At 44.2% G+C, this 25,031-nt stretch overlaps 1 protein-coding gene across 3 annotated transcripts in view; it reads right to left on the reverse strand.

Annotated features, from left to right (window-relative positions):
• Positions 1 to 25,031, reverse strand: part of SMC4 (structural maintenance of chromosomes 4) — a 318,061-nt gene that overhangs the window by 51,025 nt on the left and 242,005 nt on the right. Inside the window, exon 21 of one of the 3 annotated variants that reach the window (XM_029617080.1) lies at positions 16,076 to 16,258. The exons of 1 other annotated variant lie outside the window; for it this stretch is intronic. In XM_029617080.1, the coding sequence (XP_029472940.1) occupies positions 16,076 to 16,258 (183 nt within the window). The remainder of the gene's footprint in view (positions 1 to 16,075; positions 16,259 to 25,031) is intronic. One more of the 3 variants, XM_029617082.1, reaches the window with a different exon arrangement.

A 25,031-nucleotide genomic window follows, 5' to 3' on the forward strand; every position in this document is an offset into this window, starting at 1 on the left:
TTAAATCGCTCTTGAATTTCAGCTTCGCTTTACCTTTGATCATAGAAAAGGAAGAACAAATGGCCTGTCCTAAGAGGTATTTGGATTCAGAGTCAACCAACATGAGCCATGAATTTTTTTTTTTTTTTTTTTTTTTTTAAACAGACTTGAATACTGCTACATAGACATTAAGGGAAAAACATGGGTCTGCTTCTATGGCCAAATCCATAAGCAGAGCACGTCAAACAGCACTGACTGATACATGGATACTGATACTGAGATATCGCCTGACAAATGAAATGGAGACTACTTTCAGTATGTAGGGTCATTCCCTCATCTTAAAAACTTCAAAATGTTTTTTCTATACGAGAGGGTCTGCAGCTCAGATACACACCTAGCTGAACAAATTGCTACCAAAAATGCAATCTTGATCATAAGATCTTTGAATGATGCCTAATAAGCATAAGACACCACTCAAATTAAGGTCCCAGGGAGGCATGGTCAACCTTACTAGCTGACAGATGCTTTACACTTTTCAGGAATCAAACATCTGGGTGAGACAAGAGACACACCCATCCTTTCTAAAGGAAAATTGGTTCTTACCTGCTAATTTTCGTTCCTGTAGTACCACGGATTAGTCCAGACACCTGGGTTCATCTCCCCCTATCAGCAGATGGAGACAGAGAAAAAAAAACCTCGCTGACACAGTATCTAAGCAATCCTGCCACCTGCAGTTTGTCAGTATAAATCTATATCAAATCAGATAATAGCAAAAAAATATGGAACCATTAAACAACAATTAACAAGAACATGGAATCTTACAGAACAATCTTACAGCTGAGCGGATGACTCTCCCCTTAATATAACCCCCTTCTAATTGGGTGGGCTCTGGACTGATCCGTGGTACTATAGGAACAAAAATTAGCAGGTAAGGACCAACTTTCCTTTCCCTGTACATACCTGGATCAGTCCAGATACCTGGGATGTAACAAAGCCCTTACCCAGGGTGCGACCTGGAGAGCCCCGCTCGCAAAACACTCGCCAAAGGAAGGGTTTGCTGGAGCCCCATCTAAGCGATAGTGCCTTGTAAAAGTATGAGGTGACTTCCAAGTTGCCGCTCTGCAAATTTCCTGTGGGGAAACAAGTTGAGATTCCGCCCATGAGGCCGCGTGTGAACATGTGGAGTGAGCACGCAAGCCTTCCGAAACTGGATGACCCCGTGTAATATATGCAGAAGAAATAGCCTCCTTCAACTATCATGCAATAGAGGCTTTAGAAGCCTTGGAACCTCTATTAAAGACCACTCCACAGCACGAAGAGGTGATCGGACCTCCTAAAGTCATTGGTAATCTCGAAGTAACGCAATAAAGCTCTCCGAACATCTAGATGTTTGAACTCCCTCGCATTAGGATCCGAAGCCGCTAAGTTAGGAAAAGCCGGAAGTTCCACTGACTGATTGACATGGAATGCTGAAACCATTTTTGTTAAAAAGGAAGGTACTGTCCATAAAGAAACTCCTGATTCAGAAATCCGAAGGAAAGGATCTCGACAAGATAACGCCTGAAACTCAGAAATTCTTCTAGCTGAACAAATGGCGGTGAGAAAAATTACCTTAAGTGTCAAATCCTTTAACGTAGCCCTTTGGAGTGGCTTGAAGGGAGGTTCACACAGACCTTTCAGAACTAGATTAAGATTCCAGGATGGACAAGATTTCTGAACTGGAGGACGAAGATTCATTGTACCTCTAAGAAAACGAACCACGTCCGGATGAGACGAAATAGAGGAACCTTCAATTTTGCCAAGGAGCGAGCCCAGTGATGCTACCTGCACTTTAAGAGAACTAAGAGATGAGCCCTTGGTGAAGCCATCCTGTAAGAAAGATATTTCAGGAATTAAGGCCCTAAGAGGGTGAATTCCCCTGACGGAACACCAGGACTCAAAAATCTTCCATACCGGAACATAAGAGAGGTTAGTAGACTTCCTTCTAGACTGTAATAATGTGGGACTACAAAGACCGGGTAACCTTTCCTTTTCAAACGCCTCCTCTCAAAAGCCATGCCGCTAGACAAAAGCGAGCAGCCTGGTCGAAAAATATAGAACCCTGTCGAAGAAGATGCATCAGGTGGCCGAAGCGAAGCGGGCCGTCCAGCGCCAGGTTGACCAGATCTGCAAACCACGGATGCAGAGGCCACTCTGGAGCCACCAGAATCACCTCTCCCCAATGCTTTTCTATGCGACTTAGAACCTTGCCCACCAGCAGCCACAGAGGAAAAACATAGAAGAACTCCTCGAGGCCATAGTAGAACCAGAGCGTCGACCCCTTTGGCCCATACTGTCTTCGGCGACTGAAGAATCAGAAGGCCTTGGCATTCCGAGAGGTCACCATAAGGTGGACCCCAACGATATCGAATTAACTGCATGGCTGTCTCAGAGTTCCCACTTGCCTGGATCCAAGTGTGTGCAACTCAAGAAATCTGCCTGAACATTCTCTGTTCCTGCAATGTGGGATGCCGCTAATCTCTCTAGATGTCGTTCTGCCCAGAGCACCAACCTCTGTGCCTCTAGAGCAACTGCCTTGCTTTTGGTTCTGCCCTGCCGATTTATATACGCTGTTGTTGCGTTGTCCGACAGAACTCGAATCGGACAATTCTGTAGTAATGACAGAAACTCCTTCAAGGCCAAGCATACCGCCCTGGTCTCTAGACGGTAGATGATAGACCAAGCAGATTGTCTCGTGGACCAGGATCCCTGAACAGAATGGGACTGACAAACTGCTCCCCATCCAGAGAGACTGGCATCGGTAGTAACCACCATCCAAATCAGAAATTGAGGTCCACTCCCCGACTGAGATTGGAAGTCTGAAGCCACCATGACAGACTGTCTCTTGGCAAACCCTTGAGAGGTAAGCAGATATGATATTCTTCCGATACTGGCTTCCAGCAGGACAACAATGCCGTCTGTAGTGGTCTCATATGGGAAAACGCTCAGGGAACCAAGTTCAGCGTGAAGGCCATCGAGTAGAGTACCTGTAAGTAGTCCCAGACCTTGAATACTTGCAACCGAAAAAAACGGTGGATCTGGGCCTGCAGTTTCAAGATTCGATCTTAAGAGAGAAAGACTCTGCCTATAAGAGTATCGAACCGAGCTCCTAAATACTCCAAAGTTTATATTGGTGATAGCTGACTTTTGTCATGATTCACTACCCAACCTAGGGACTGTAGGACTTTGAGAACGCGATGAACCGACTTGCGGCACAGAGACTGATTTGGCTCTGATCAACCAATCGTCCAAATATGGGTGAACTAGAATACCCTCCTTTCGAAAGAAAGCTGCCATCACCATCACCACCATCACCTTGGTGAAAGTCAGCGGAGTTGTGGCGAGACCAAACGGAAGAGCCTGAAACTGAAAATGTTAACCCAGAATCCTGAAGCGGAGAAAACGCTGTGTCCTGATGGATGGGAATATGTAGATAAGCCTCCTGTGCATACAGCCGCTATGACCAACCTGAGGGTTTCCATCCTGAAGCGTGGCACCTTGAGTTTTGCATTGATCTTCTTTAAATCGAGTACCAGCTGAAACAAGCCCTCCTTTTTGGGGACCAGAAAATAAATGGAGTATCTCCCCTGACGGAGCTCCACTCTGGGAACTGGTACTACTGCACTTAACTGACATAACTGGTCTAGAGTCAGTTGTACCGCCACCCACTTGACCGGATAGCTGCATGGGAAAATTAGAAAAAGTTCTCATACGGGATGAGCAAATTCTAAAATGTAACCGTTTCTTATCACATTGAGAACCCACTGGTCCTGAGTGATCTTGGCCCACTCATTGTAAAAGTGCCGTAAATGACCTCCTATAATAGGAACGACGGAGTGGACCAGTCAGGCATCATTGGGAAGACTTACCTCCTGTAGAGGATCCCCTAAAGGACCTTCTGGCTCCGCGAAAGGATTGTCCTCATGCTTGCCCCTGCGAAAAATATTGTCTCTGTGGTCCCGGCGTACCACGGGTAGGCCGCGATCTTCTGTCGGACTGAAAACGAGACCTTGATTGAAAAAAATCTCTTACCCTTAAAGTTTATCCTCGGGTAACCTGAGGACTTTGCTGCTCTAGATCCTCACAAAACAAGAACTTACCTTTGAAAGGCAAGGATGCCAATTGTGCCATAGAATAAACATCTGCTGCCCAATTGCGAAGCCAAAGCAACCTTTGGGCGGCTACAGCTGATGCCATTACTCTGGAGGAAGTTCGCACCAAATCATAGAGGACATCTGCACCGTAAGACACAGCTGCTTCCACACGCTCAGCCGTATCCGCGGCCACACCTGATTGAAACAAATTACCTTGAAGCTGCTGTACCCACCAGAAACAAGCACGCTGCAAGAAACTTGAACAAAGTGCTGCACGCAAACCCAGGGACGCCACCTCAAAAATCCTTTTAAGGTGTAACTCCATCTTACGATCTTGTACATCTTTTAAAGCGGCTGAACCAATAACCAGAATCGTGGTGCGTTTAGTCACAGCAGACACCCCGCATTTACTTTTGGGAGAGAAAAAAAATTCTAAATCCTGTTCTGGTAGAGGGTAAAGTTTCCCCCATGGCTCTGCCAACCTTTAAACCAGAATCAGGAGTCCCCCATTCCTCTTCTACTAATTTCCTAACCGACTTGTGGTAAGGGAAAGAAGTTGGAGGATCTTGGATGGCACCTAGTACCGGGTCCTCGCCGTCCAAATCCTGGTTCTCCTGAGGCATTTTAACCCCAAGAACCTGGTAAGCCAAGGGAAGCAAAACCTCCAGCTCTTCCTTTTTAAAAAGGCGGACCACCTTAGGATCCTCCGCCTCATGAATAAAAGAGACTGGGTCATCTCCTTGACCTGCATCCTTGGTAGCCGGAATATTTATTTATTTATTTATTTATGGTTTTTTTATACCGGCATTCATGAACTCGTTCACATCATGTCGGTTTACAGATAACAGGGGTGCGAATAATACAACCAAACATAAATAACGTGATGAAGAGAAGCAGTTACAATTAACAAGGGCTAATGAACTGGGAATGTAAGAAATAGAAAGAGATAGAGGAGGTTAATTATATACAAAAGTACAATATAAATATGGCGTCTCATATATACAGTCTCTGAGTAGAGAATTTATTTGTGGTGCATATTAGGTAGAGTTCGGGAAGGCTTGCCTGAAGAGCCATGTCTTGAGTCTTTTCCTAAAGGTTAGGAGACATGGTTCGTTTCTGAGTTCTGGAGGAATGGAGTTCCATAACGGTGGGCCTGCAGTGGAAAGGGCTCGGTCTCTTAAGGTGCTGTGATTAGTGGTTTTCGTGGGTGGAACAATGAGGCATCCTCTGTAGGCTTCCCTGGTCGGTCTTGTGGATTTGTGTACGCGGGGAGGAATTTGTAGATCGATTGTGGTATGTTGATGAATGATTTTGTATATCAAGGTGATGGATTTATAAATGACTCTGAAATGAATTGGTAACCAGTGGAGGTCTTGTAGCACTGGGGAGATATGGTCTCTTTTCTTAGTGTTTGTCAGTAGACGGGCTACTGCGTTTTGGACCATTTGGAGCGGTTTTGTGTATGAGGAGGGGAGGCCAAGTAAAGTGGAGCAGCAGTAGTCCAATTTCGAGAAAATGAGGGCTTGGAGGATGGTTCTGAAGTCTTTGGCGTGGAAGAGTGGTCTTATCCTTTTTAAAACTTGCAGTTTATAGAAACAGTCTTTGGTGGTTTTATTGATGTGGGCTTTGAAGTTCAGTTTATTGTCGATTAGCACACCTAGATCTCTCACATGAGTGGTTTGTAAGTTGGTTGGCAGAGAGGTTGTGAGATTGTTATCAGGAGTTATGAGTAATACCTCAGTTTTGGCGGAGTTTAGTACCAGATTTAGGCTGTTGAGGAGGCTTTTGATTTCTAGGTGACAGGATTCCCAGTATTCAAGGGTTTTTGAGTATGATTCTTTGATGGGGATCAGGATCTGGATGTCATCTGCATAGAGAAAGTGTATTAAATTGAGGTTGATGAGGAGTTGACATAGGGGTAGGAGGTAAATATTAAAGAGTGTAGGGGATAAGGAGGAACCTTGTGGGACTCCGATGGTCGAGTCGTGGCGTGATGATTCTTTATTCTGGATTTTTACCTTGTAGCCTCTGTTGGTTAGAAATGATTTGAACCAGGAGAGCGCTAAACCAGAGATTCCTATCGCAGCTAGCTGTTTGATGAGGATAGCGTGGTTTACGGTATCGAAAGCTGCTGAGAGGTCCAGAAGGATCAATAGAAAGGATTGACCTTTGTCTATGCCTAAGATAAGTAGATCTGTTAGGGAGGTAAGTAGGGATTCTGTGCCCCGATTTTTGCGGAATCCATGTTGTGAGGCGGATAGAATTTTGTTGTCTTCGATGAAATCCGATAGTTGGGAGTTCACAAGCCTTTCCATAATCTTGGCTATGAAGGGGAGATTAGCTATTGGACGGTAGTTGTTGGGGTCTTTTAGGTCCAGGTTGGGTTTTTTTAAAAGAGGTTTGAGTGAGGCTTGTTTGAGGTCTTCTGGGAAGGAACCTTGGGAAAGCGAGCAGTTGATGATGTCCGCTAATGTTTTAGAGATGGTGTCTGGTATTGAGAGGAGAAGTTTTGAGGGAATATGGTCTGCTGGGTGTGAAGATGGTTTCATTCTTCTAAGGATGGTTTGGATTTCGGAAGACGAAGTGGGTTCAAACATTTCAAGATGAATGTTTTTGATGTGAGGCATTAGGGCTGGAGTTAGGGGGATGATATTGGAGGGAAGTTGAGTAAGAAGATTTGTGATTTTGTTTTGAAAGAAGAGAGCGAGTTCATCTGCTTTAGCTTGAGCTTGGTTACTAGGGCATTCTGGTGAGGGTACTTGGGTTAGGGAATAACAGGAGCCACCAGGGGAGCTTGGCTAGACCCTGAAACAGTACCACCAGAGGAGCTATGATAGCATCCTCTGGATCAACCACCCCAGCTGCATCACCCTGTGGGTGAAACATCAAGCCCTGTGCTGAGGGAACCCTATTACTGGGCATAGGAGTCCTCCTGAGACTCCCCGAAGGACCATCAGTGGGCTGGACAGGTGGAATCTGCGGCTGTATAATCCCCCCCAAGCCACTTTCTGTCTGGCCATATAGGCATCATGAAGTAACAATACGTCTGTGGAGAAAAGTCTCCCTGCACCAAAACGAGCATGGTCTGGTTGAAAAACAGGTAAACCAGAGCTTTCCTCCCCTTCTAGTCCTCCCTGTTCCCCAACCCGGAACGGGCTGGAGACAGAGATGGAGGAACCTCCCTCATCCCCCTCCTCGGTGACGCAGGAACTGCCGCAGCAAAATCCAAAATGGCCACTGTTCCCGCACCAGTGGGTGAGGTAAAAAAGAAGTTGCAGCCGGTCCAAAAGTCAATGATACTCACGATGTTTAGCGGGAGAAGGAGCCACAGACGAACCCCTCCCGACCGTCGGCACAGTTAACGCATAACCCCAACCTAGTAAGCTGGGAAGAATCAGAGCCACATGAACGGCATGCCCTGCCACAAGCCATAAGGTAGAGATAAAATTAAAATCCTTTCTCTGAAGGTACTCACGACAGAACAAAAGGTCCCCCCAAACAAACAGCCAGAGCACTACAAAAAGCTCCTACCTAAGGGGAGGAAGTTGCTCGCCTCTAGAGCAGTGGTCCGGTGCAAACAGTTTTTCTTTTTAATTAGCCTTAGTTAAAAATGAACAACTTCCCTGAAAAATAAGCAAAAATAGCCAAAAATTCTTGGAAAAAGTATTGAAAAGAGCCTGCAGCCGCCTCATGAAGGGAGAGATCTGGACAACCAAATTTACAACTCATGGGCGCCCAGACCAAGCACACACAAGGGTACCAACCCCTGGCTCAGCCGCCTCAACCAGACAGGGAAGAACCCTAAGGATTCTAAAAAATAAAAATAAAAGAATCTCCCCCGGGAGGAAAGCTCAAAAGAAAAAAATTAGCTGAAAAAAATTAGTCAACTACAGAACAGATTAACAGCCTCTGCTATCTGCTGGAGACAGAGAAATACTGACGAACTGCAGGTGGCACGGTTGCTTATAGTGTCAGCGAGGTTTTTTGATAAGGGGAGATGAACCCAGGTGCCTGGACTGATTCGGGTACATAATGGGAACCAACAATCACTCTTATTTTTACTTTGAGGAAATCTATAGATCTAGACCCCTTTTGCAAGCCCACTTATGTAAAAAAAAAAAAAAGAGCCCAGATCAAAGAAAACTGTACCTTAAAAGGCAGAGTCCCTGGTATTCTGGGGCAGATTTCACACGATTGAGTTCCAAGATTTAGCAAATTCTGTAGCAGATTTTTCAAAATTATGCAGCAATTTACTGGCAGTTTCCATATTTTTGCTTAAAGATTCATACCTCTGATTATGCAAAAAGTAATTTTTTTATTATAGCTATTCAAGTTTTTAAATATATACACTATAAATAAAAAATATATCAAGTACAAAAAACTTAAGTATGATACTAATTTTAAACTGTGAAATGTGACTCATTTTGAATTGAAATAGTGCATTGATTCTTTTTACATTTTATTAAAAAGCCCATGTCATCTTTCCAAGTATTCACTTACCAACAACAAAACCTCTGTTCCCTTCTACTGAAAATCATTAACAACCAACCATCAAGGGAACACCCTGATGTGTGGTGATGTTTGGCAGCTATATGTGGGGCAACCACTCTGTGATTGTCACATTTAATAGTTGCCGTCTTTATTCTTCAAATTCTTTATTCCATATATTTTGTACCGTACTTTTTGTTTAATTTTTATTTTTTATCTTAATGTGCTTTATATCTTATGTATGAGGTATCCTCTCCCTGGCGATCGACCCGACCCTAGGTGTTTTCGTTACTATTTCTGTGTACTTATTGGTTTCCTTTGATGCCCGATGAGCTTCTGCTGCTTCTGAGGGGGTCAGGGCCCGATAAGTACACAGAATTTTCTACAATTAGTTTGAAATGTGCTATTTGCTAACTTCATGGAGTGCTCCCTAGCTCTTCTATCTGAAAGAGTACATATCGGATTCACCTTTACTGTTCTACATACACCTCTCAAGACTTTAAAGACCTCTATCATATCCCCTCTCAGCCATCTCTTCTCCAAGCTGAACAGCCCTAACCTCTTTAGCCTTTCCTCATAGAGGAGCTGTTCCATCTCCTTTATCATTTTGGTCACTCTTCTCTGTACTTTCTCCAGTGCAACTATATCTTTTTTTGAGATGTGGCGACCAGAATTGTACACAGTACTCAAGGTGCGGTCTCACCATGGAGCGATACAGAGGCATTATGACATTTTCTGATTTATTCATCATTCCCTTCCTAATAATTCCTAACATTCTGTTTGCTTTTCTGACTGCTGCAGCACACTGAGCAGACAATTTCAATGTATTATCCACTATGACGCCTAGATCTTTTATCTGGGTGGTAGCTCCTAATATGGAACCTAACATCGTGTAACTACAGCATGGGTTATTTTTCCCTATATGCATCACCTTATACTTGTACATATTAAATTTCATCTGCCATTTGGATGCCCAATCTTCCAGTCTCACAAGGTCCTCCTGCAATTTATCACAATCTGATTGTGATTTAACTGCTCTAAATAATTTTGTATCATCTGCAAATTTGATAAGCTCACTCATCGTATTCCTTTCCAAATCATTTATAAATTTATTGAAAAGCACTGGTCCAAGTACAGATCCCTGAGGCACTCCACTGTTTACCCTTTTCCACTGGGAAAATTGACCATTTAATTCTACTCTCTGTTTCCTGTCTTTTAACCAGTTTGTAATCCACGAAAAGGACATCACCTCCTATCCCATTGACTTTTTAGTTCTCTTAGAAGATTCTCATGGTGGATTTTGTCAAATGCCTTCTGAAAATCCAAATACACTACATATACCGTTCACCTTTATTCACATGTTTATTAACCCCTTCAAAAAAATGAAGCAGATTTGTTAGGCAAGACTTCCCTTGGGTAAATCCATGTTGACTGTGTTCCATTAAATCACGTCTTTCTATATGCTCTACGATTTTGATCTTTAGAATAGTATCCACTATTTTTCCCGGTACTGAAGTCAGGCTCACTGGTCTATAGTTACCGGATCGTCCCTGGAGCCCTTTTTAACTATTGGGGTTACTTTGGCCACCCTCCAGTCTTCAGCTACAATGGATGATTTTAATGATAGGTTACACATTTTAACTAATAGATCAGAAATTTCATTTTTGAGTTCCTTCAGTATCCTAGGATGCAACCCATCCGGTCCAGGTGATTTGCTACTCTTTAGTTTGTCAATCTGGCCTACTACATCTTCACAATTCACAGTGATTTGGTTCAGTTCGTCTGACTCATCACCCTTGAAAACCATCTCTGTTACTGGTATCTCCCCAACATCCTCATTAGTAAACATGGAAGCAAAGAATTAATTTAGTCTTTCTGCAATGGCCTTATCTTCCCTAAGAGCCCCTTTAACCCCTCAGTCATCTAATGGTCCAACCGACTCCCTCACAGTTTTCTTGCTTCAGATATATTTTTAAAAGGTTTTATTATAAGTTTTTGCCTCTATGGTCAACTTCATTTCAAATTCTTTCTTTGCCCGTCTTATCAATGTTTTACATTTAACTTCACAATGCTTATGTTTTATCCTATTCAGATGGATCCTTCTTCCAATTTTTGAAGGATTTTTTTTGGCTAAAATAGCCTCTTTCACCTCACCTCTTAACCACGACGGTAATCATTTTGCCTTCCTTCCACCTTTCTTAATGCATGGAATACATCTGGACTGTGCCTCTAGGATTGTATGCTTAAACAGTGTCCATGCCTGTTGAACACTTTTAACCTTTGCAGCTGCGCCTTTAAGTTTTTTTCTATTTTCCTCATATTTTTTTCAAAGTTTCCCTTTTGAAAGTTTACTGTTAGAGCTGTAGATTTAGTTATTGTCCCCCTTCCAGTTATTAGCTTAAATTTGATCATGTTAGGATCACTATTGCCAAGTGGCCCCACCACCGTTACCTCTTACCATATCCTGCGTTCCACTAAGAATTAAATCTAAAATAGCTCCCTCTCTTGTTGATTCCTGAACCAATTGCTCCATGAAGCAGTCATTTATTACATCCAGGAACAATTGATGTATGCCACTGTCATCGCATTGTCCGATAAGACTGTCTGTCCTCAAATTTGTGGGAGGAAGGAAACCAACGCTCTGCGAACCGCTATAGTTTCTAAGTGAATTATAGACCAGGGTGCTTTCTTCACTGGCACCAATCATGAGCTCTTTGCCCCTGATAAACTGCCCGAACCCTTGAGTCTGGCATCCATGGTCACCACCACTCAATCTGAAACCTACAGCTCCGCCCCTCTTTCCAAGCTGGGGTGCAATAGCCACCGCGAGAGACTGGACCTGGAGCATCCCTGAAGTGGTAAAAACAGGTATCCTCTCCAGATTCCAACAGGACAGAAGCGCTCATTAAAATGGTCGTATGTGAGTAAATGCCCATGGAACAAATTCTAGTTCAGAAACCATAGAACCCAGCACCTGCAAATAAACCCAGACTTTGGCCACCGACCCAAAGTAGACGAAGCACCAGAGACTACAACTTGCTCACTCTCTCCACGGTAAGAAAACCTCTAGCTCAATTGGGTATCAAACCGCATCCTCAGGTACCCCATTGAGTGGGAAGGAACCCACTTGCTCTTTGCTAAGTTCACTACTCAGCCCAGACTGCAACCTACTCAGAACCTGCTGAAGCAAGCGACTGCACTCCAATTCCGGCTTTGCCCAGATGAGCCAATTGTCCAAGAGCAGGTGCACCATAACTCAGTCCCTTCTCAGCACTGTCCCTACCACCATCATCACCTTTGTGAAAGCCTCAAGAGCGGTCGTCAAGCTGAACGGAAGAGCCAGGAACTAAAAGTGCTGGCCCAGCAGTACCAATTGCAGAAAATTCTGATGGTCCGGATGGATAGGAATATACAGCTAGGCCTCCATCAAATCCAAGGAAGCAGAAACTCCCCTTTGTGCACTGCTGCAATTACTGTTCGCACCATTTCCCTCCTAAAACATGGGACTCACAGCACCGTGTTGATCTTCTGCAGACCCAGGATGGGCTGAAAAATGCCTGGTTTTATTTTTTTTTCAGAATCGTGAAGTACACTAAATATCTTCCCTGGCCCCATTCCTGTGGTGGTAGTAGTCCTATTTGTTTCCAGCCTCTGCAGTAACTGCAACATATCGCATAGCGCTTCTCATCTGACATGGGATGTACAATGGGACAAGTGATTCTGATCAGAGGTAAGAATCTTATCACCACGTGAACCCACTGTTACGATGGAATCTTGGGTCACATCTTGTAAGAGAGAGGCAACCTCCCCCTGACAGCTTCCACAGCGGAGTGGACACACTTGGCTTCATTGCAAAGCCTTATATGCTCCGGCTCCTTGACCAGAACCTATCATGGGAAGCCCTATAAGCCCCTCAAAAGAACTGCTATCATCCTGAGGCTTGTCTCTATGGCAAGGTGGGAACATCCCTAAACCTTCGAGCCTTTTGAAAATGGGAAATTCTTCTTGCCGACCTTCGTATCTTCCGGCAACTTATTTCTCTTTGCCTCGCCCAAATGCCTCATCAGTTGTTCCAGATCTTCCTTGCACCACAATTTCCCATTAAAAGAAAGATTACACAGCTGTGACCTGGACCATATATTGGCTGACCAATTATACAACCAGAGAAGCCTTCGAGCCATACTTCTGGCAGAAAACCTGACCAAATCATACATTGCATCCATCATATAGGCCACCTCTGCTCCTAAAGATGGTGCCTGCCTGGACCTGGCTGAAGACCCAGATTCCCTCTTCTGCACTGTTTCCAGCGCAAGTAGGGTTGCTGCCTGAGGCATCTACAGATAGCCGCTCAAAGACAAAGCTGACACCTCAAACGTCCTCCTCAACTGAATCTCCAACTTGTGCTGCGACTGCTACCGGAATGATTGCCTTTTTGGTCACAGCGGAACTGAAGTATCCACCTTCGGAAGCCTCAGGAGCTCCAAAGTCTCCTCAGGCAAGGGATAAAGCTTCACCATTGCCCTGCTGACCATAAGACCAGCCTCTTGAGCATCCTACTCCCGGTTAACCAGCATCTTCACCTTTTTCGTTAAAGCAAAAGCCTTTACAGAATTATGCAGCCCATCCAGAACTGGAATCCACCCTCAACCTGAGGGATAAGGGGGCGCAACTCCTCTTTCCAGAGCCATCGGACCATCCTAGGATCACCTCCTTCCATAACTGGAATCTCCTTCGGGTCTGATAGGGGCTTATCCTCATCTAAAACCTCATCATCCAGGTGGTGCTCAAGATCCTCCCCAGGGTCATCACCAGCACCCCTTGAGGATCCTCTGAAGTGTCCAAATCAGAGATGGATCTCTCATCATAGTCCGAAGAACGTCCAAGGCCTGAACAATGAAGCAGCACCCCAGACTTTGTGGGATCCTGCCTGCACACCTTAGCCAGTCACACAGCCTGCTTAACGTGTGGCTAATCCTCATCTAGCTAAATAAGCCTTATGCAGGAGCAGGACAGAATCAGCTCCTCCTGATCACTGGTATGCTCAGCGATCTCCTCAAACGGTTCTTCCCCACTCTCCCGGTCCCCAGGAACTTCCTGCACCATTGATGAGCGCAAGAGCAGGGAGTTCCTGTCTTCCCAGACTCCATCTGCTTCCTACCACGAGGAAGCAAGATGACCATCATCACTTCGCAGGCACCCGAAGAACAGGTAGCACGCTTGCCTGCCATCCCTGAGGAGCTGTCTTCGCACCCGGAGGCACAATCTGGACTGAGTGCACCTGCCTTCAGGTGCAAACACTTCTCTCCACAGGCCCTACAAGATTTGGTGCTCGCTGCGCCGACAGCGCTGTTTCTGAACCCTCCTGGACGAATGCTGCCTCCCAATGCATGCCGCACCAATTGCATAAAATACCATTGAGCCCTCCTGGACTCCAGTTGTTCTAAAGCGACCTCCTGATGCGTTTTTAACTGTCTGCACCAAACCTCGCTGAGCCCTCCCGGACCTCAGGTGTGTAGCTGTGGCCTCCTCCTCAATCCATTCCAGCAGAGCCAACAGCAAACACGCACTGGCAGATCCCTGCACTTTTTTTTTTTTTTTACACTTACCTGTTCCTGGCTGCAAGACTCAGGGAAGGTAAATCCAGAGGGACCAAGGGAGTCAGAACTCCTGGCTTTCAAGTCCTCTGATAGCTTCTGGTTGAGACAGCCAGGAATCTTTAACCCCCTGCTCACCCAGCTTAACCTAAGGAATGTCCCACAAAGGAACCTAGCACCTTAGGAGCCAAGCTTCTATCTTCTTTCTTCCCTTTTCTTTATTTTATTTTAAACTCCAGACTACAGTTTTTACACCTCTACCATCTGTTGGAGATAGAGAAATACTGAGGGACTGCAGATGGCACTTCCATTTTGCAGCAGTGTCTGAAAAGTTTTTCTTTGCCTCCATCTGCTAGTAGGGATGCAAAACCCACTTGACTGGACTGATCTGGGGTATGAACAGGAAATGGGGTCATAACAAGCGCCTGACCAACACTGTGGCTGCCCTGCACTTTGCCGAGGTCCTAACAAGATCATCCAAAGTGTATGCTACCAATGAGGCATCTGCCTCTAGATGAGCTGAATTCTTGGCCATCAGGCCACTCCCTTCAGAGGTCCCCACTGAAAACACTGACATATAGCCATTGCAAATGTCCATCTGAGACATCAAAAGCCTGCCTTGTTTCTCCTATCCTGTGCTTCCTTGAACACTGTACCACTTTCCACTGGAATCGTGGTTTTACGTGAAATCACAGGCACAAGGATCATCTAATTTCAGGACCTTAAGCTTCCCTTTTGTATTGGTAGCCAGAAAGTATAGTTTATTCATAGCCCTGCCAACTCTGAAGTCAGCTTCTAGAATATCCTACTCTGCTAATATAAGGCCTCTAAAAGCCCAATGAACAGGAAGAGCTTTCGCAGGTTTGTAGGGCCTCTCCAGGATAGGATCTCTTGCTTCTGTGCTGTCCTCCTCTTGGCTCCTCAGCAATACTCAGTCACTAGTGCCTGCATATATATAGAGGTCCGCTCTTTTCTCCCAAACTCAACCGTCCCAAATGTGCAGCATTAAGGAGAACCCATGATCGTTCGGCAGCATTCACCACCAGCCGCACAGTGCATCCCACATTCCATCATCAATCGGAATCATTCTTTTTTTTGCACTCACGTTGTGCTGTTTGCGCTCACTAGGCCAATATCATACATGGCCAAAGATCAGATTGGACCCATCCCGGACCTAAAACAGTGTGCGAAAGTAACCCAGAAGCTTATCAGGCAGCCTCTCATTGGAAGTAGCTGCTTATTTATTTATTTATTTTTTTAATCATCAGTCTGTTCTCAGGGAGCTTTGCCTACCAGACAGAGCTTAACCTGCAATGCTCAACTTCCCTTATGTTTTTAAGGAAAGAGGAAGAACTCAGAAAGAAGAAATCATACTCTTCTGGCTCCCTCCACCAAGCTAATGGGTAAATGCTAGCCAGGAACCAACCAACCCTCTGCTTAGCCCTACTCCACAGCCTAACCCTCCAGGAGCAATTTCCAACTTGAATGAGTTGCATGGGCTTGCATTTCTACCATAGGCTGGAGACAAAGAAATACTGTAATAGTGAGGGCTGCATGGACTCCTAAAGGCGAGTTCAACAAGCTAGTTGCTCTCTATATCTATCTGTTGGTTGGTGAACACCACTTATGTGTCTGGGCTGGTCTGGTGATACGAAAAAGAACTTATTGATTTCTCTTCTTATGGTTTCATTATGAGCCATGTGAGGCAAAGACATAATTCCAACTGATAGATGCCATTCAGTTAATGCACCATTTATCTTCTAGGAAAGTTACAATGAGGCTGGCTGGTGCATGAAAATCATTAACTCTGTTTTTCAGGTAGCTTTGCAGGCTAAACTGGCAATTCAGTAGGAAAATAGTAGTAATGACTTAAAGCCTTACCTTTTTTTTATATTCTGCAATTGCACCAAGGTTTGGTTTAATTTCAAGGCATTTGGCTTCTAAAAGAGCAATTTGTTTATTTATAACATCAGGCTCTCTCATAGTTTCAATCCCTTCTTGGCTCAGCATGGGAAGCTCTTCTACTGGCTTACCTTCTATACGATGTAGAGAGATTTTTAAAATCTAGAAAGAGTAAAGATTTCAACAAACAAAAACTTTGCTGTTTTCATTGAAAATCAAAATTTTACACATTTCTACAAAGAATTTCTCTAAGCATTGAACTGCAGTTTTCTAACAGCTCCTGAAGAAAACAGGAGTCTCTATAAGTTGTAATACTTTTGAAAAAGACCAAAAAGATCATAGAGGTGTGAGAAGGAACCTATGTGGTATCAAAAGGTCCTATACTACATAATTTTTCATGGTTCTTTAAAAAAGCATCACAATCTACAAAGTATAATTACTTCATTTACGTTATTTGTTTTACCACGGATTTATATTAGTTTTTAACTCGCTTGGCGCTTTGTTGAAGAGGCAAGACAATTAAATAAATAAAAGGAAGTAAATAATAAAGATAAAAAAATTATAGATGCATCACATAGGAAAGAAATCTTCAGAAAAGGAAGTTACTTTTTCCATTTAAATGCTGTCAGTTATATTGATATATGCTATATGAAAATTGGTTCTTACCTGCTAATTTTCGTTCCTGTAATACTACAGATCAGTCCAGAGAAGTGGGTTGTGTATCCCTACCAGCAGGTGTAGTCAGAGAGCAAAACTTTGGGCACTGCCATATATACAAGAGTGCCACCTGCAGTCCCTCAGTATTGACCTGTACCCAAGCCAATCAACCAACACTAACAGGCGAAGGGTCGACCAAAAACCACTGTCCCTCGCTTCGCCCCAATGAAACATAAGCAAATCAACTGCTATAAAAACTGCTCCAACAATCACATTCTGCACAAAAGTAGCTCCATGAAAAGCAAGGCAAATTCTAGCCAACACAGTCTTTCGGTAACTGAAGTAAGGGGTGGGCCTCCGGACTGATCTGTGGTATTACAGGAACGAAAATTAGTAGGTAAGAACCAATTTTCATTTCCTGAACATACCCAGATCAGTCCAGAGAAGTGGGATGTACCCAAGCCACCCTAAACTGGGTGGGAACCCGAAAGACCCGCGCGCACACCACTTGCACCGAAGGACGCTTCATCAGAAGCCTTAACGTCCAATCGATAATGCTTAGTAAACGTGTGCAAAGAGGACCACACAGCCCCCCGACAGATCTCCTGAGGCGATAGTAACTGACACTCTGCCCAGGAAGTAGCCTGAGCCCTGGTGGAATGAGCTCGGAAACCCAAAGGCACTTGGCGTCCGTGGACTAAGTACGCCGAAGTAATAGACTCTAATCCACCGAGATATGATCGCTTTAGACGCTTTGTCCCCTTTCTTTGTGCCCCCGAAAAGAATGAACAAATGATCGGAGTGTCTGAAGTCATTGATAACCTTTAGATAACGCAATAAGACCCGCACATCCAAAAGAAGAAGATCCTTGTCCTGAGGTGACCTCCTGGAACCCCGGAAGCTCCACTGTGTGATTTACATGGAAGACCGAAACTACCTTAGGAACAAAAGAAGGAACCGTACGTAATGTCAGCCTATCGTCGTGAATCCGCAAAAAAGGGTCACAGCACGACAGGGCCTGCAATACAGAAATCCGAAGCGCTGAACAAATGGCCACCAAGAACACAGTCTTCAATGTCAGATCTTTCAGGGAAGCAGTGCGGAGAGTTTCAAAACCTCCAGACCCTCACATAGGTCATAGAAGTGGCCGGACGTCTCGCCAATTATTTCATCACGAGGTTCATTGCTCGAACCGCTTTCCCAATATGTAGACACATTTTTGCGTCCCTTGATACCTTCTTTGCCATCGTATGTTCGAGACTCTGGAGAATTAATTCATTTTTTGGAGACTTTGAATATTCCTTTTGAAGAGATATCTTTAGCCACAATTGACATCGTGTCCCTATACACAAATATACCCCAAGAGGGTGCTTTGCAAGTGATTCAATCGCGATTAACAGCACAATCCTTTAAGATCCATCCACCAGTCACTTTTATAGTGGAGTTAGTTGGATTGGCTTTGAAAAAAAATTTCTTCACATTTGATAATACCTATTACCAACAGGTAGGAGGCACAGCGATGGGTGCCACAATGGCCCCGAGTGTCGCTAGCCTCTATGTGGGACACTTTGAATCACAGTGGCTGTCAGTTTCCCCATATCAAAATAATATTTTGGTATGGCGCCGATTTATTGATGACATCTTCATAGTGTGGAGAGGCACTGAGGCTCTATTTAAAGAGTTTATACAGTGGTTAAATGCTCGTGAGCAGGCTCTACAATTTACTTATACTTTTCACAAGAGCTCGGTCTCATTTCAGGATATAAACATCTCTATAAAGGCAGGTAAATTCTTCTTTACGATCTATCAAAAGCCCACAGATCGTAACACTTTGTTAGAATATTCAAGTTGCCATCCATTACCATTAAAAACAGTATTCCTTTTGGCCAATTTTTAAGGCTGAGGAAATTATGTTCAACAGTAGGAGAATATAAAATAAGAGCAAAAGAGATGTGCCAGAGATTTTTAGATCGAGGCTATCCTCTAAATGTGATAAAGCAAGCCTGTAAAAGAGCACGATGGAACCACAGGGAACATCTATTACAACCTCAACAAAAAAGAAATTCACAGCGTCCCACGTGTGTTTTGCCATATTCTTTAGGGGCGAATGAGGTGGCACGCAGTATCAGACGCCACTGGAATGTCCTACAAGTGCATTCAGTTTTTGAATCACAACCATTAATAGCTTTTCAACGAGGATCAAACATAAAGGATCGAGTAGTAAGATCACATTTTAAGAGGTGTTCTAGAAAAGAAGTAGAACGGGAAGGACACTCCTCGTGTGGGTCTTGTACGATGTGTCCACTAGGCTCATTCAAACATCAGTATACCCCTAGAGAAACTTAGGAGATTTAAACCTATAGTGAAATCTTCTTGTAATTCCAGCAATGTAGTGTATGCCATATGGTGCCCTTGTGGTCTACTATACATAGGCAAAACAACAAGACAGCTAAAAACTTGCTTGATAGAGCATAAAAGCGCATTAAAATGCAATAAATTAGAAGCCCCATTGGTACAACATTGTTTAGAACAATCTCATAATTTTTATAGTCTAAAATGTACGGTGTTAGAGGTAATGGAACAGGATGAGAGAGGAGGCGATTTAAATTTAAGTTTATTACAGCGTGAGCAGAGGTGGATCTTTAAATTGAACACCGTAGCCCCAGCAGGGCTCAACAAGGAAGTAGATTGGTCGGTGTATTTGTAAAATCAAGCTGATAGGTGCTTTTACCATCCATGATGGGATATAAAAAAATCTACTTCCGTCAGTGAAATAGTGAAAGCGTTCAGGCGCCATATTTGAAAGTTGTGAAGCATCGGGAGAGGTAGCGCTGAGCTGAATAGTGAGTACCATTGAATGTACTGTCAAACAATAGGAAGATATATCAGATAAATTTGGTAAATTAGCAAAATTTGTTTTCACAGGCATTTAGTAGTAAGCCCCTGAAGCAGGCGCAATTGTTGCGCCGAAACATTGTCAATGTCGGGCGGGAAGACAGCTGACAGCAAGCAAGCGAGCGCAAAAAGTGAATTGGGAAACTAGCAGTAAAAGCACAAGCAAAGAGATAAGTGATTTAGCATATAATTTCACGTAACGGTTGGGTGTGAATTTTTAATAATTTTTATTGGGTAAGAGAGGTTGAATTTTTTCACATTTGGAAAAAGAAAAAAAGTTAATATTCTCACGTGGGAATGGTAGATGACGTGATTTAACAGTGCCATAACATGAGAAGAGTTGCAGCCCTGTAAGGGCAAGAGCCTGTGAGCACTCTAATCTGATACCTTTTTCAGTGAGTTTGTTCGTTGAATTATAAAAATATAGCGATTGTTTTTTAGCAATTATCCTCAAAGGTACAATGAGTTCTTTTTGTTGAATATTAAGAATTTGAGGAAGTGAGCCATTATTCTAAACTAATTTCTATATGCTCTACAATTTTGATCTTGAGAATAGTTTCCACTATTTTTCCCGGCACTGAAGTCAGGCTCACTGATCTATAATTACCCGGATCGCCCCGGAGCCTTTTTTAAATATTGGGGTTACATTGGCTACCCTCCAGTCTTCAGGTACAATGGATGATTTTAATGATAGGTTACAAATTTTAACTAATAGATCAGAAATTTCATTTTTGAGTTCCTTCAGAACCCTAGGATGCATACCATCCGGTCCAGGTGATTTGCTACTCTTTAGTTTGTCAATCTGGCCTACTACATCTTCCAGGTTCACAGTGATTTCGTTCAGTTCGTCTGAGTCATCACCCCTGAAAACCATCTTCGGAACTGGTATCTCCCCAACATCCTCATTAGTAAACACGGAGGCAAAGAATTCATTTAGTCTTTCTGCAATGGCCTTATCTTCCCTAAGAGCCCCTTTAACCCCTCTGTCATCTAATGGTCCAACCGACTCTCCCTCACTGGTTTCTTGCTTTGGATATATTTAAAAAAGTTTTTATTATGAGTTTTTGCCTCTATGGCCAACTTCATTTCAAATTCTCTCTTCGCCTGTCTTGCCGAAGGAGGTGCAGTAGAAGAGCCAGCTGCATAGGACCCTCTAAGGCCAGGCGAATCAGATCCGCAAACCATGGGCGACGTGGCCACGCTGGAGCCACTAGCACCACCCTTCCTGGATGGAGTTCTATGTGACAGAGAATCCGGCCGAAGAGAGGCCAGGAAGGGAAGGCATACAATAGGATCCCCGTTGGCCAGGGGCACACCAGAGCGTCGAGACCCACTGAGCCTTGTTCTCTTCGACGGCTGAAGTAACATTCTGTCTTCGCATTCTCCCGCATCACCATCAGATCCAACTGCGGTACGCCCCACCTGGCACAAATGAGGTTCCACGCTTCGGGAGACAGTTCCCACTCTCCCGGGTCGAGGTGACGTCTGCTGAGAAAATCCGCCTGCATGTTTTCCACTCCTGCAACATGAGATGCGGCAATTCCCCCGAGATAACGCTCCGCCCAAGCGAACAGAAGACCCGCTTCGAGTGCCACCGCGGGACTTCTCGTCCCGCCCCGTCGGTTGAAGTAAGCCACTGTCGTCGCATTGGTGGAGAACACTTGAACCATTCATCTCTGAATCCAGGGTAGGAATGCTTGCAAGGCAAGGCGGACAGCTCTTGTCTCGAGGTGATTGATTGACCATGAGCCCTCCGGAGACCAAAAACCTTGGCGGATCTGTTGTCGCACACTGCTCCCCAACCGGACAGAATGGCATCGGTGGAGACTATCAGCCAATTCAGTGGGTTCAAAGTCCACCCCTTTTCCAGATTGTTGCGCGAAAGCCACCACGACAGACTGGCTCTGGACTCGGGAAGCAGGGGCAAGGGCAGGTGGAACTGCTCTGACACCGGACTCCATCGTGACAAAAGCGCACGCTGCAACGGTCATAAGTGGGTGAACGCCCACGGAACCAAGTCCAAGGTGGAAACCATTGATCCCAGCACTTGCAGATGATGCCATACAGTGGGTGATTTCCTTAGTAGAAGAGCCTGGATCTGGCTCTGCAATTTGGCTACCCGGTCCGACACCAGAAAGAGTGTCTCGCAAGGTATCGAACCGGGCTCCCATCAGCTCCTGGGTGGGTTCCAGGTGAATCTTCTGTACATTGATTACCCCCCTGAGCGATCTTAAGGTGAACATCACCATGCGAACCGATCTTTCGCAGTACTCCCGTGACTTGGCACAAATCAGCCAGTTGTCCAGGTATGGACGGACCAGGATCCCCTCCTTGCGAAGGAAGGCCGCTACCACCACCATGACTTTGGTGAAAGTTCAAGGAGCCGTCGCCAGACCAAATGGAAGGGCTCGAAACTGGAAGTGTTGCCTCAAAACCTTGAAGTGCAGAAACCGCTGGTGACTCAGCCGTATCGGAATATGTAGATATGCTTCCGTAAGATCCAAGGATGCTAGGAACTCCCCCATCCGGACAGCTGCCATTACTGTTCACAAGGTCTCCATGCGAAAACGAGGGATTCAAAGACAATGATATACCTTCTGGAGATCGAGGATGGGACGAAACGTACCCTTCTCCATTTTGGGGACCACAAAGTAAACCGGTTAACATCCCTGACCCTCTTCTGCCACCGGTACCGGGGCAATGGCCTGGAGCTCGATCAGACGCCGCAGGATCTCCCGTACCGCTTCCTGCTTGTTGTGTGAGGCCACGTGGGACTCCACAAACACCTCCTGCACAGGCGTTCAATTCTCTTTGTGTAGCCGCCTCTGATCACCTCCAAGACCCAGCGGTCTGAGGTGATCCTTGCCCATTCCGTGTAAAAGTTGGATAATCTGCCCCCGACAGCTTTGACGATGGAATGGGCACTCGTGGCTTCATTGAGGTTTTACTGCCTCCAGTCCCGAGGTGTCCAGAGTCCCGGCCGGGGCGACGACCACTCGAAAGGACTGCTGACGTCCTGGAATCTGCTTAGGCATGGAAGGTGAGGAATTTCTGCCCGATCGAAATCTGCGTGAATCCCGAAAACGCGGCCGAGAAGGAAAAACCTTTCTGGTGGACCTTTTATCTTCCGGCAACTTATTTCCCATGGATTCTTTTTTTTTTTTTTTAATTTTATTTTTATGCAATTTAACAAAACTTATTACAAGAATTTCTCTTGAAAATGAAATACAGAGATGTTACACACATCTAATTACAAATACAATTGAAACCTTTTAAGGAAAGTCTAACTTCTTCCGCAACTCTGCAATAAAGTCCACCAATGGTGGGGGGGGGGGGGGGGGGGGGGGGAGAAGGATTTACTGAGGACAAGCGGTTTCAATGTTGGCACTTGCTGGGGTAACAGTTTTCCCTATTAAAAATTGGGTTAACTGTGGAGGGTCATAAAATATATAAGTATTGCTATTGTACTTAACAGTACATTTGCAAAGGAATATAAAAAAGAATGACCCCCCAATAAGCAAAACTTGCGGTTTTAACAGTAGAAAGGCTTTTCTCCTCTTTTCTGTCTCATGAGAGACATCTGGAAAAACTCTAATATTACAACCAAGAAATACTGTGTTTCTATATCGTAAACATAACTGCAAAAGCCAATCTTTATCATGGTCCAATGCTAGGCATACTATTAATGTTGCTGGTATAGCCAAGTCAGTGTCTGAACTTTCTAAAATATTAGAAATATCCATTATTTGATTTTGTCCAGGGTCTACAGATCTTCTCCCTTGAATTTGCTCTTCAGATCTTCTTATTTTAGGTGCATAAAACATCTTTAAGAACATAAGAAAATGCCATACTAGGTCAGACCAAGGGTCCATCAAGCCCAGCATCCCGTTTCCAACAGTGGCCAATCCAGGCCATAAGAACCTGGCAAGTACCCAAAAACAGTCTATTCCATGTTACCATTGCTAATGGCAGTGGCTATTCTCTAAGTGAACTTAATAGCAGGTAATGGACTTCTCCTCCAAGAACTTATCCAATCCTTTTTTAAACACAGCATTACTAACTGCACTAACCACATCCTCTGGCAACAAATTCCAGAGTTTAATTGTGCACTGAGTAAAAAAGAACTTTCTCCGATTAGTTTTAAATGTGTCCCATGCTAACTTCATGGAGTGCCCCCTAGTCTTTCTACTATCCGAAAGAGTAAATAACCGATTCACATCTACCCGTTCTAGACCTCTCATGATTTTAAACACCTCTATCATATCTCCCCCCCCCCCCCCCTCAGTCGTCTCTTCTCCAAGCTGAAAAGTCCTAACCTCTTTAGTTTTTCCTCATAGGGGAGCTGTTCCATTCCCCTTATTTTGGTAGCCCTTCTCTGTACCTTCTCCATCGCAATTATATCTTTTTTGAGATGCAGCAACCAGATTTGTACACAGTATTCAAGGTGCGGTCTCACCATGGAGCGATACAGAGGCATTATGACATTTTCCGTTTTATTCACCATTCCCTTTCTAATAATTCCCAACATTCTGTTTGCTTTTTTGACTGCCGCAGCACACTGTACCGACGATTTCAATGTGTTATCCACTATGACACCTAGATCTCTTTCTTGGGTTGTAGCACCTAATATGGAACCCAACATTGTGTAATTATAGCATGGGTTATTTTTCCCTATATGCATCACCTTGCACTTATCCACATTAAATTTCATCTGCCATTTGGATGCACAATTTTCCAGTCTCACAAGGTCTTCCTGCAATTTATCACAATCTGCTTATGATTTAACTACTCTGAACAATTTTGTGTCATCTGCAAATTTGATTATCTCACTCGTCGTATTTCTTTCCAGATCATTTATAAATATATTGAAAAGTAAGGGTCCCAATACAGATACCTGAGGCACTCCACTGTCCACTCCCTTCCACTGAGAAAATTGCCCATTTAATCCTACTCTCTGTTTCCTGTCTTTTAGCCAGTTTGCAATCCACGAAAGGACATCGCCACCTATCCTATGACTTTTTACTTTTCCTAGAAGCCTCTCATGAGGAACTTTGTCAAATGCCTTCTGAAAATCCAAGTATACTATATATATATATATATATATATATATATATATATACATATATATACACACACACACACACACACACACACACACACACACACACACTTCGGTATAGAAAAAGTTATAAATAAATATATCTACCGGTTCACTTTTATCCACATGTTTATTAACTCTTTCAAAAAAGTGAAGCAGATTTGTGAGGCGAGACTTGCCCTGGGTAAAGCCATGCTGACTTTGTTCCATTAAACCATGTCTTTCTATATGTTCTGTGATTCTGACGTTTAGAACACCTTCCACTGAAGTCAGGCTAACCGGTCT

The sequence above is a fragment of the Rhinatrema bivittatum genome, chromosome 9 (genome assembly GCF_901001135.1).
Source record: "Rhinatrema bivittatum chromosome 9, aRhiBiv1.1, whole genome shotgun sequence".
NCBI lineage: Eukaryota > Metazoa > Chordata > Amphibia > Gymnophiona > Rhinatrematidae > Rhinatrema > Rhinatrema bivittatum.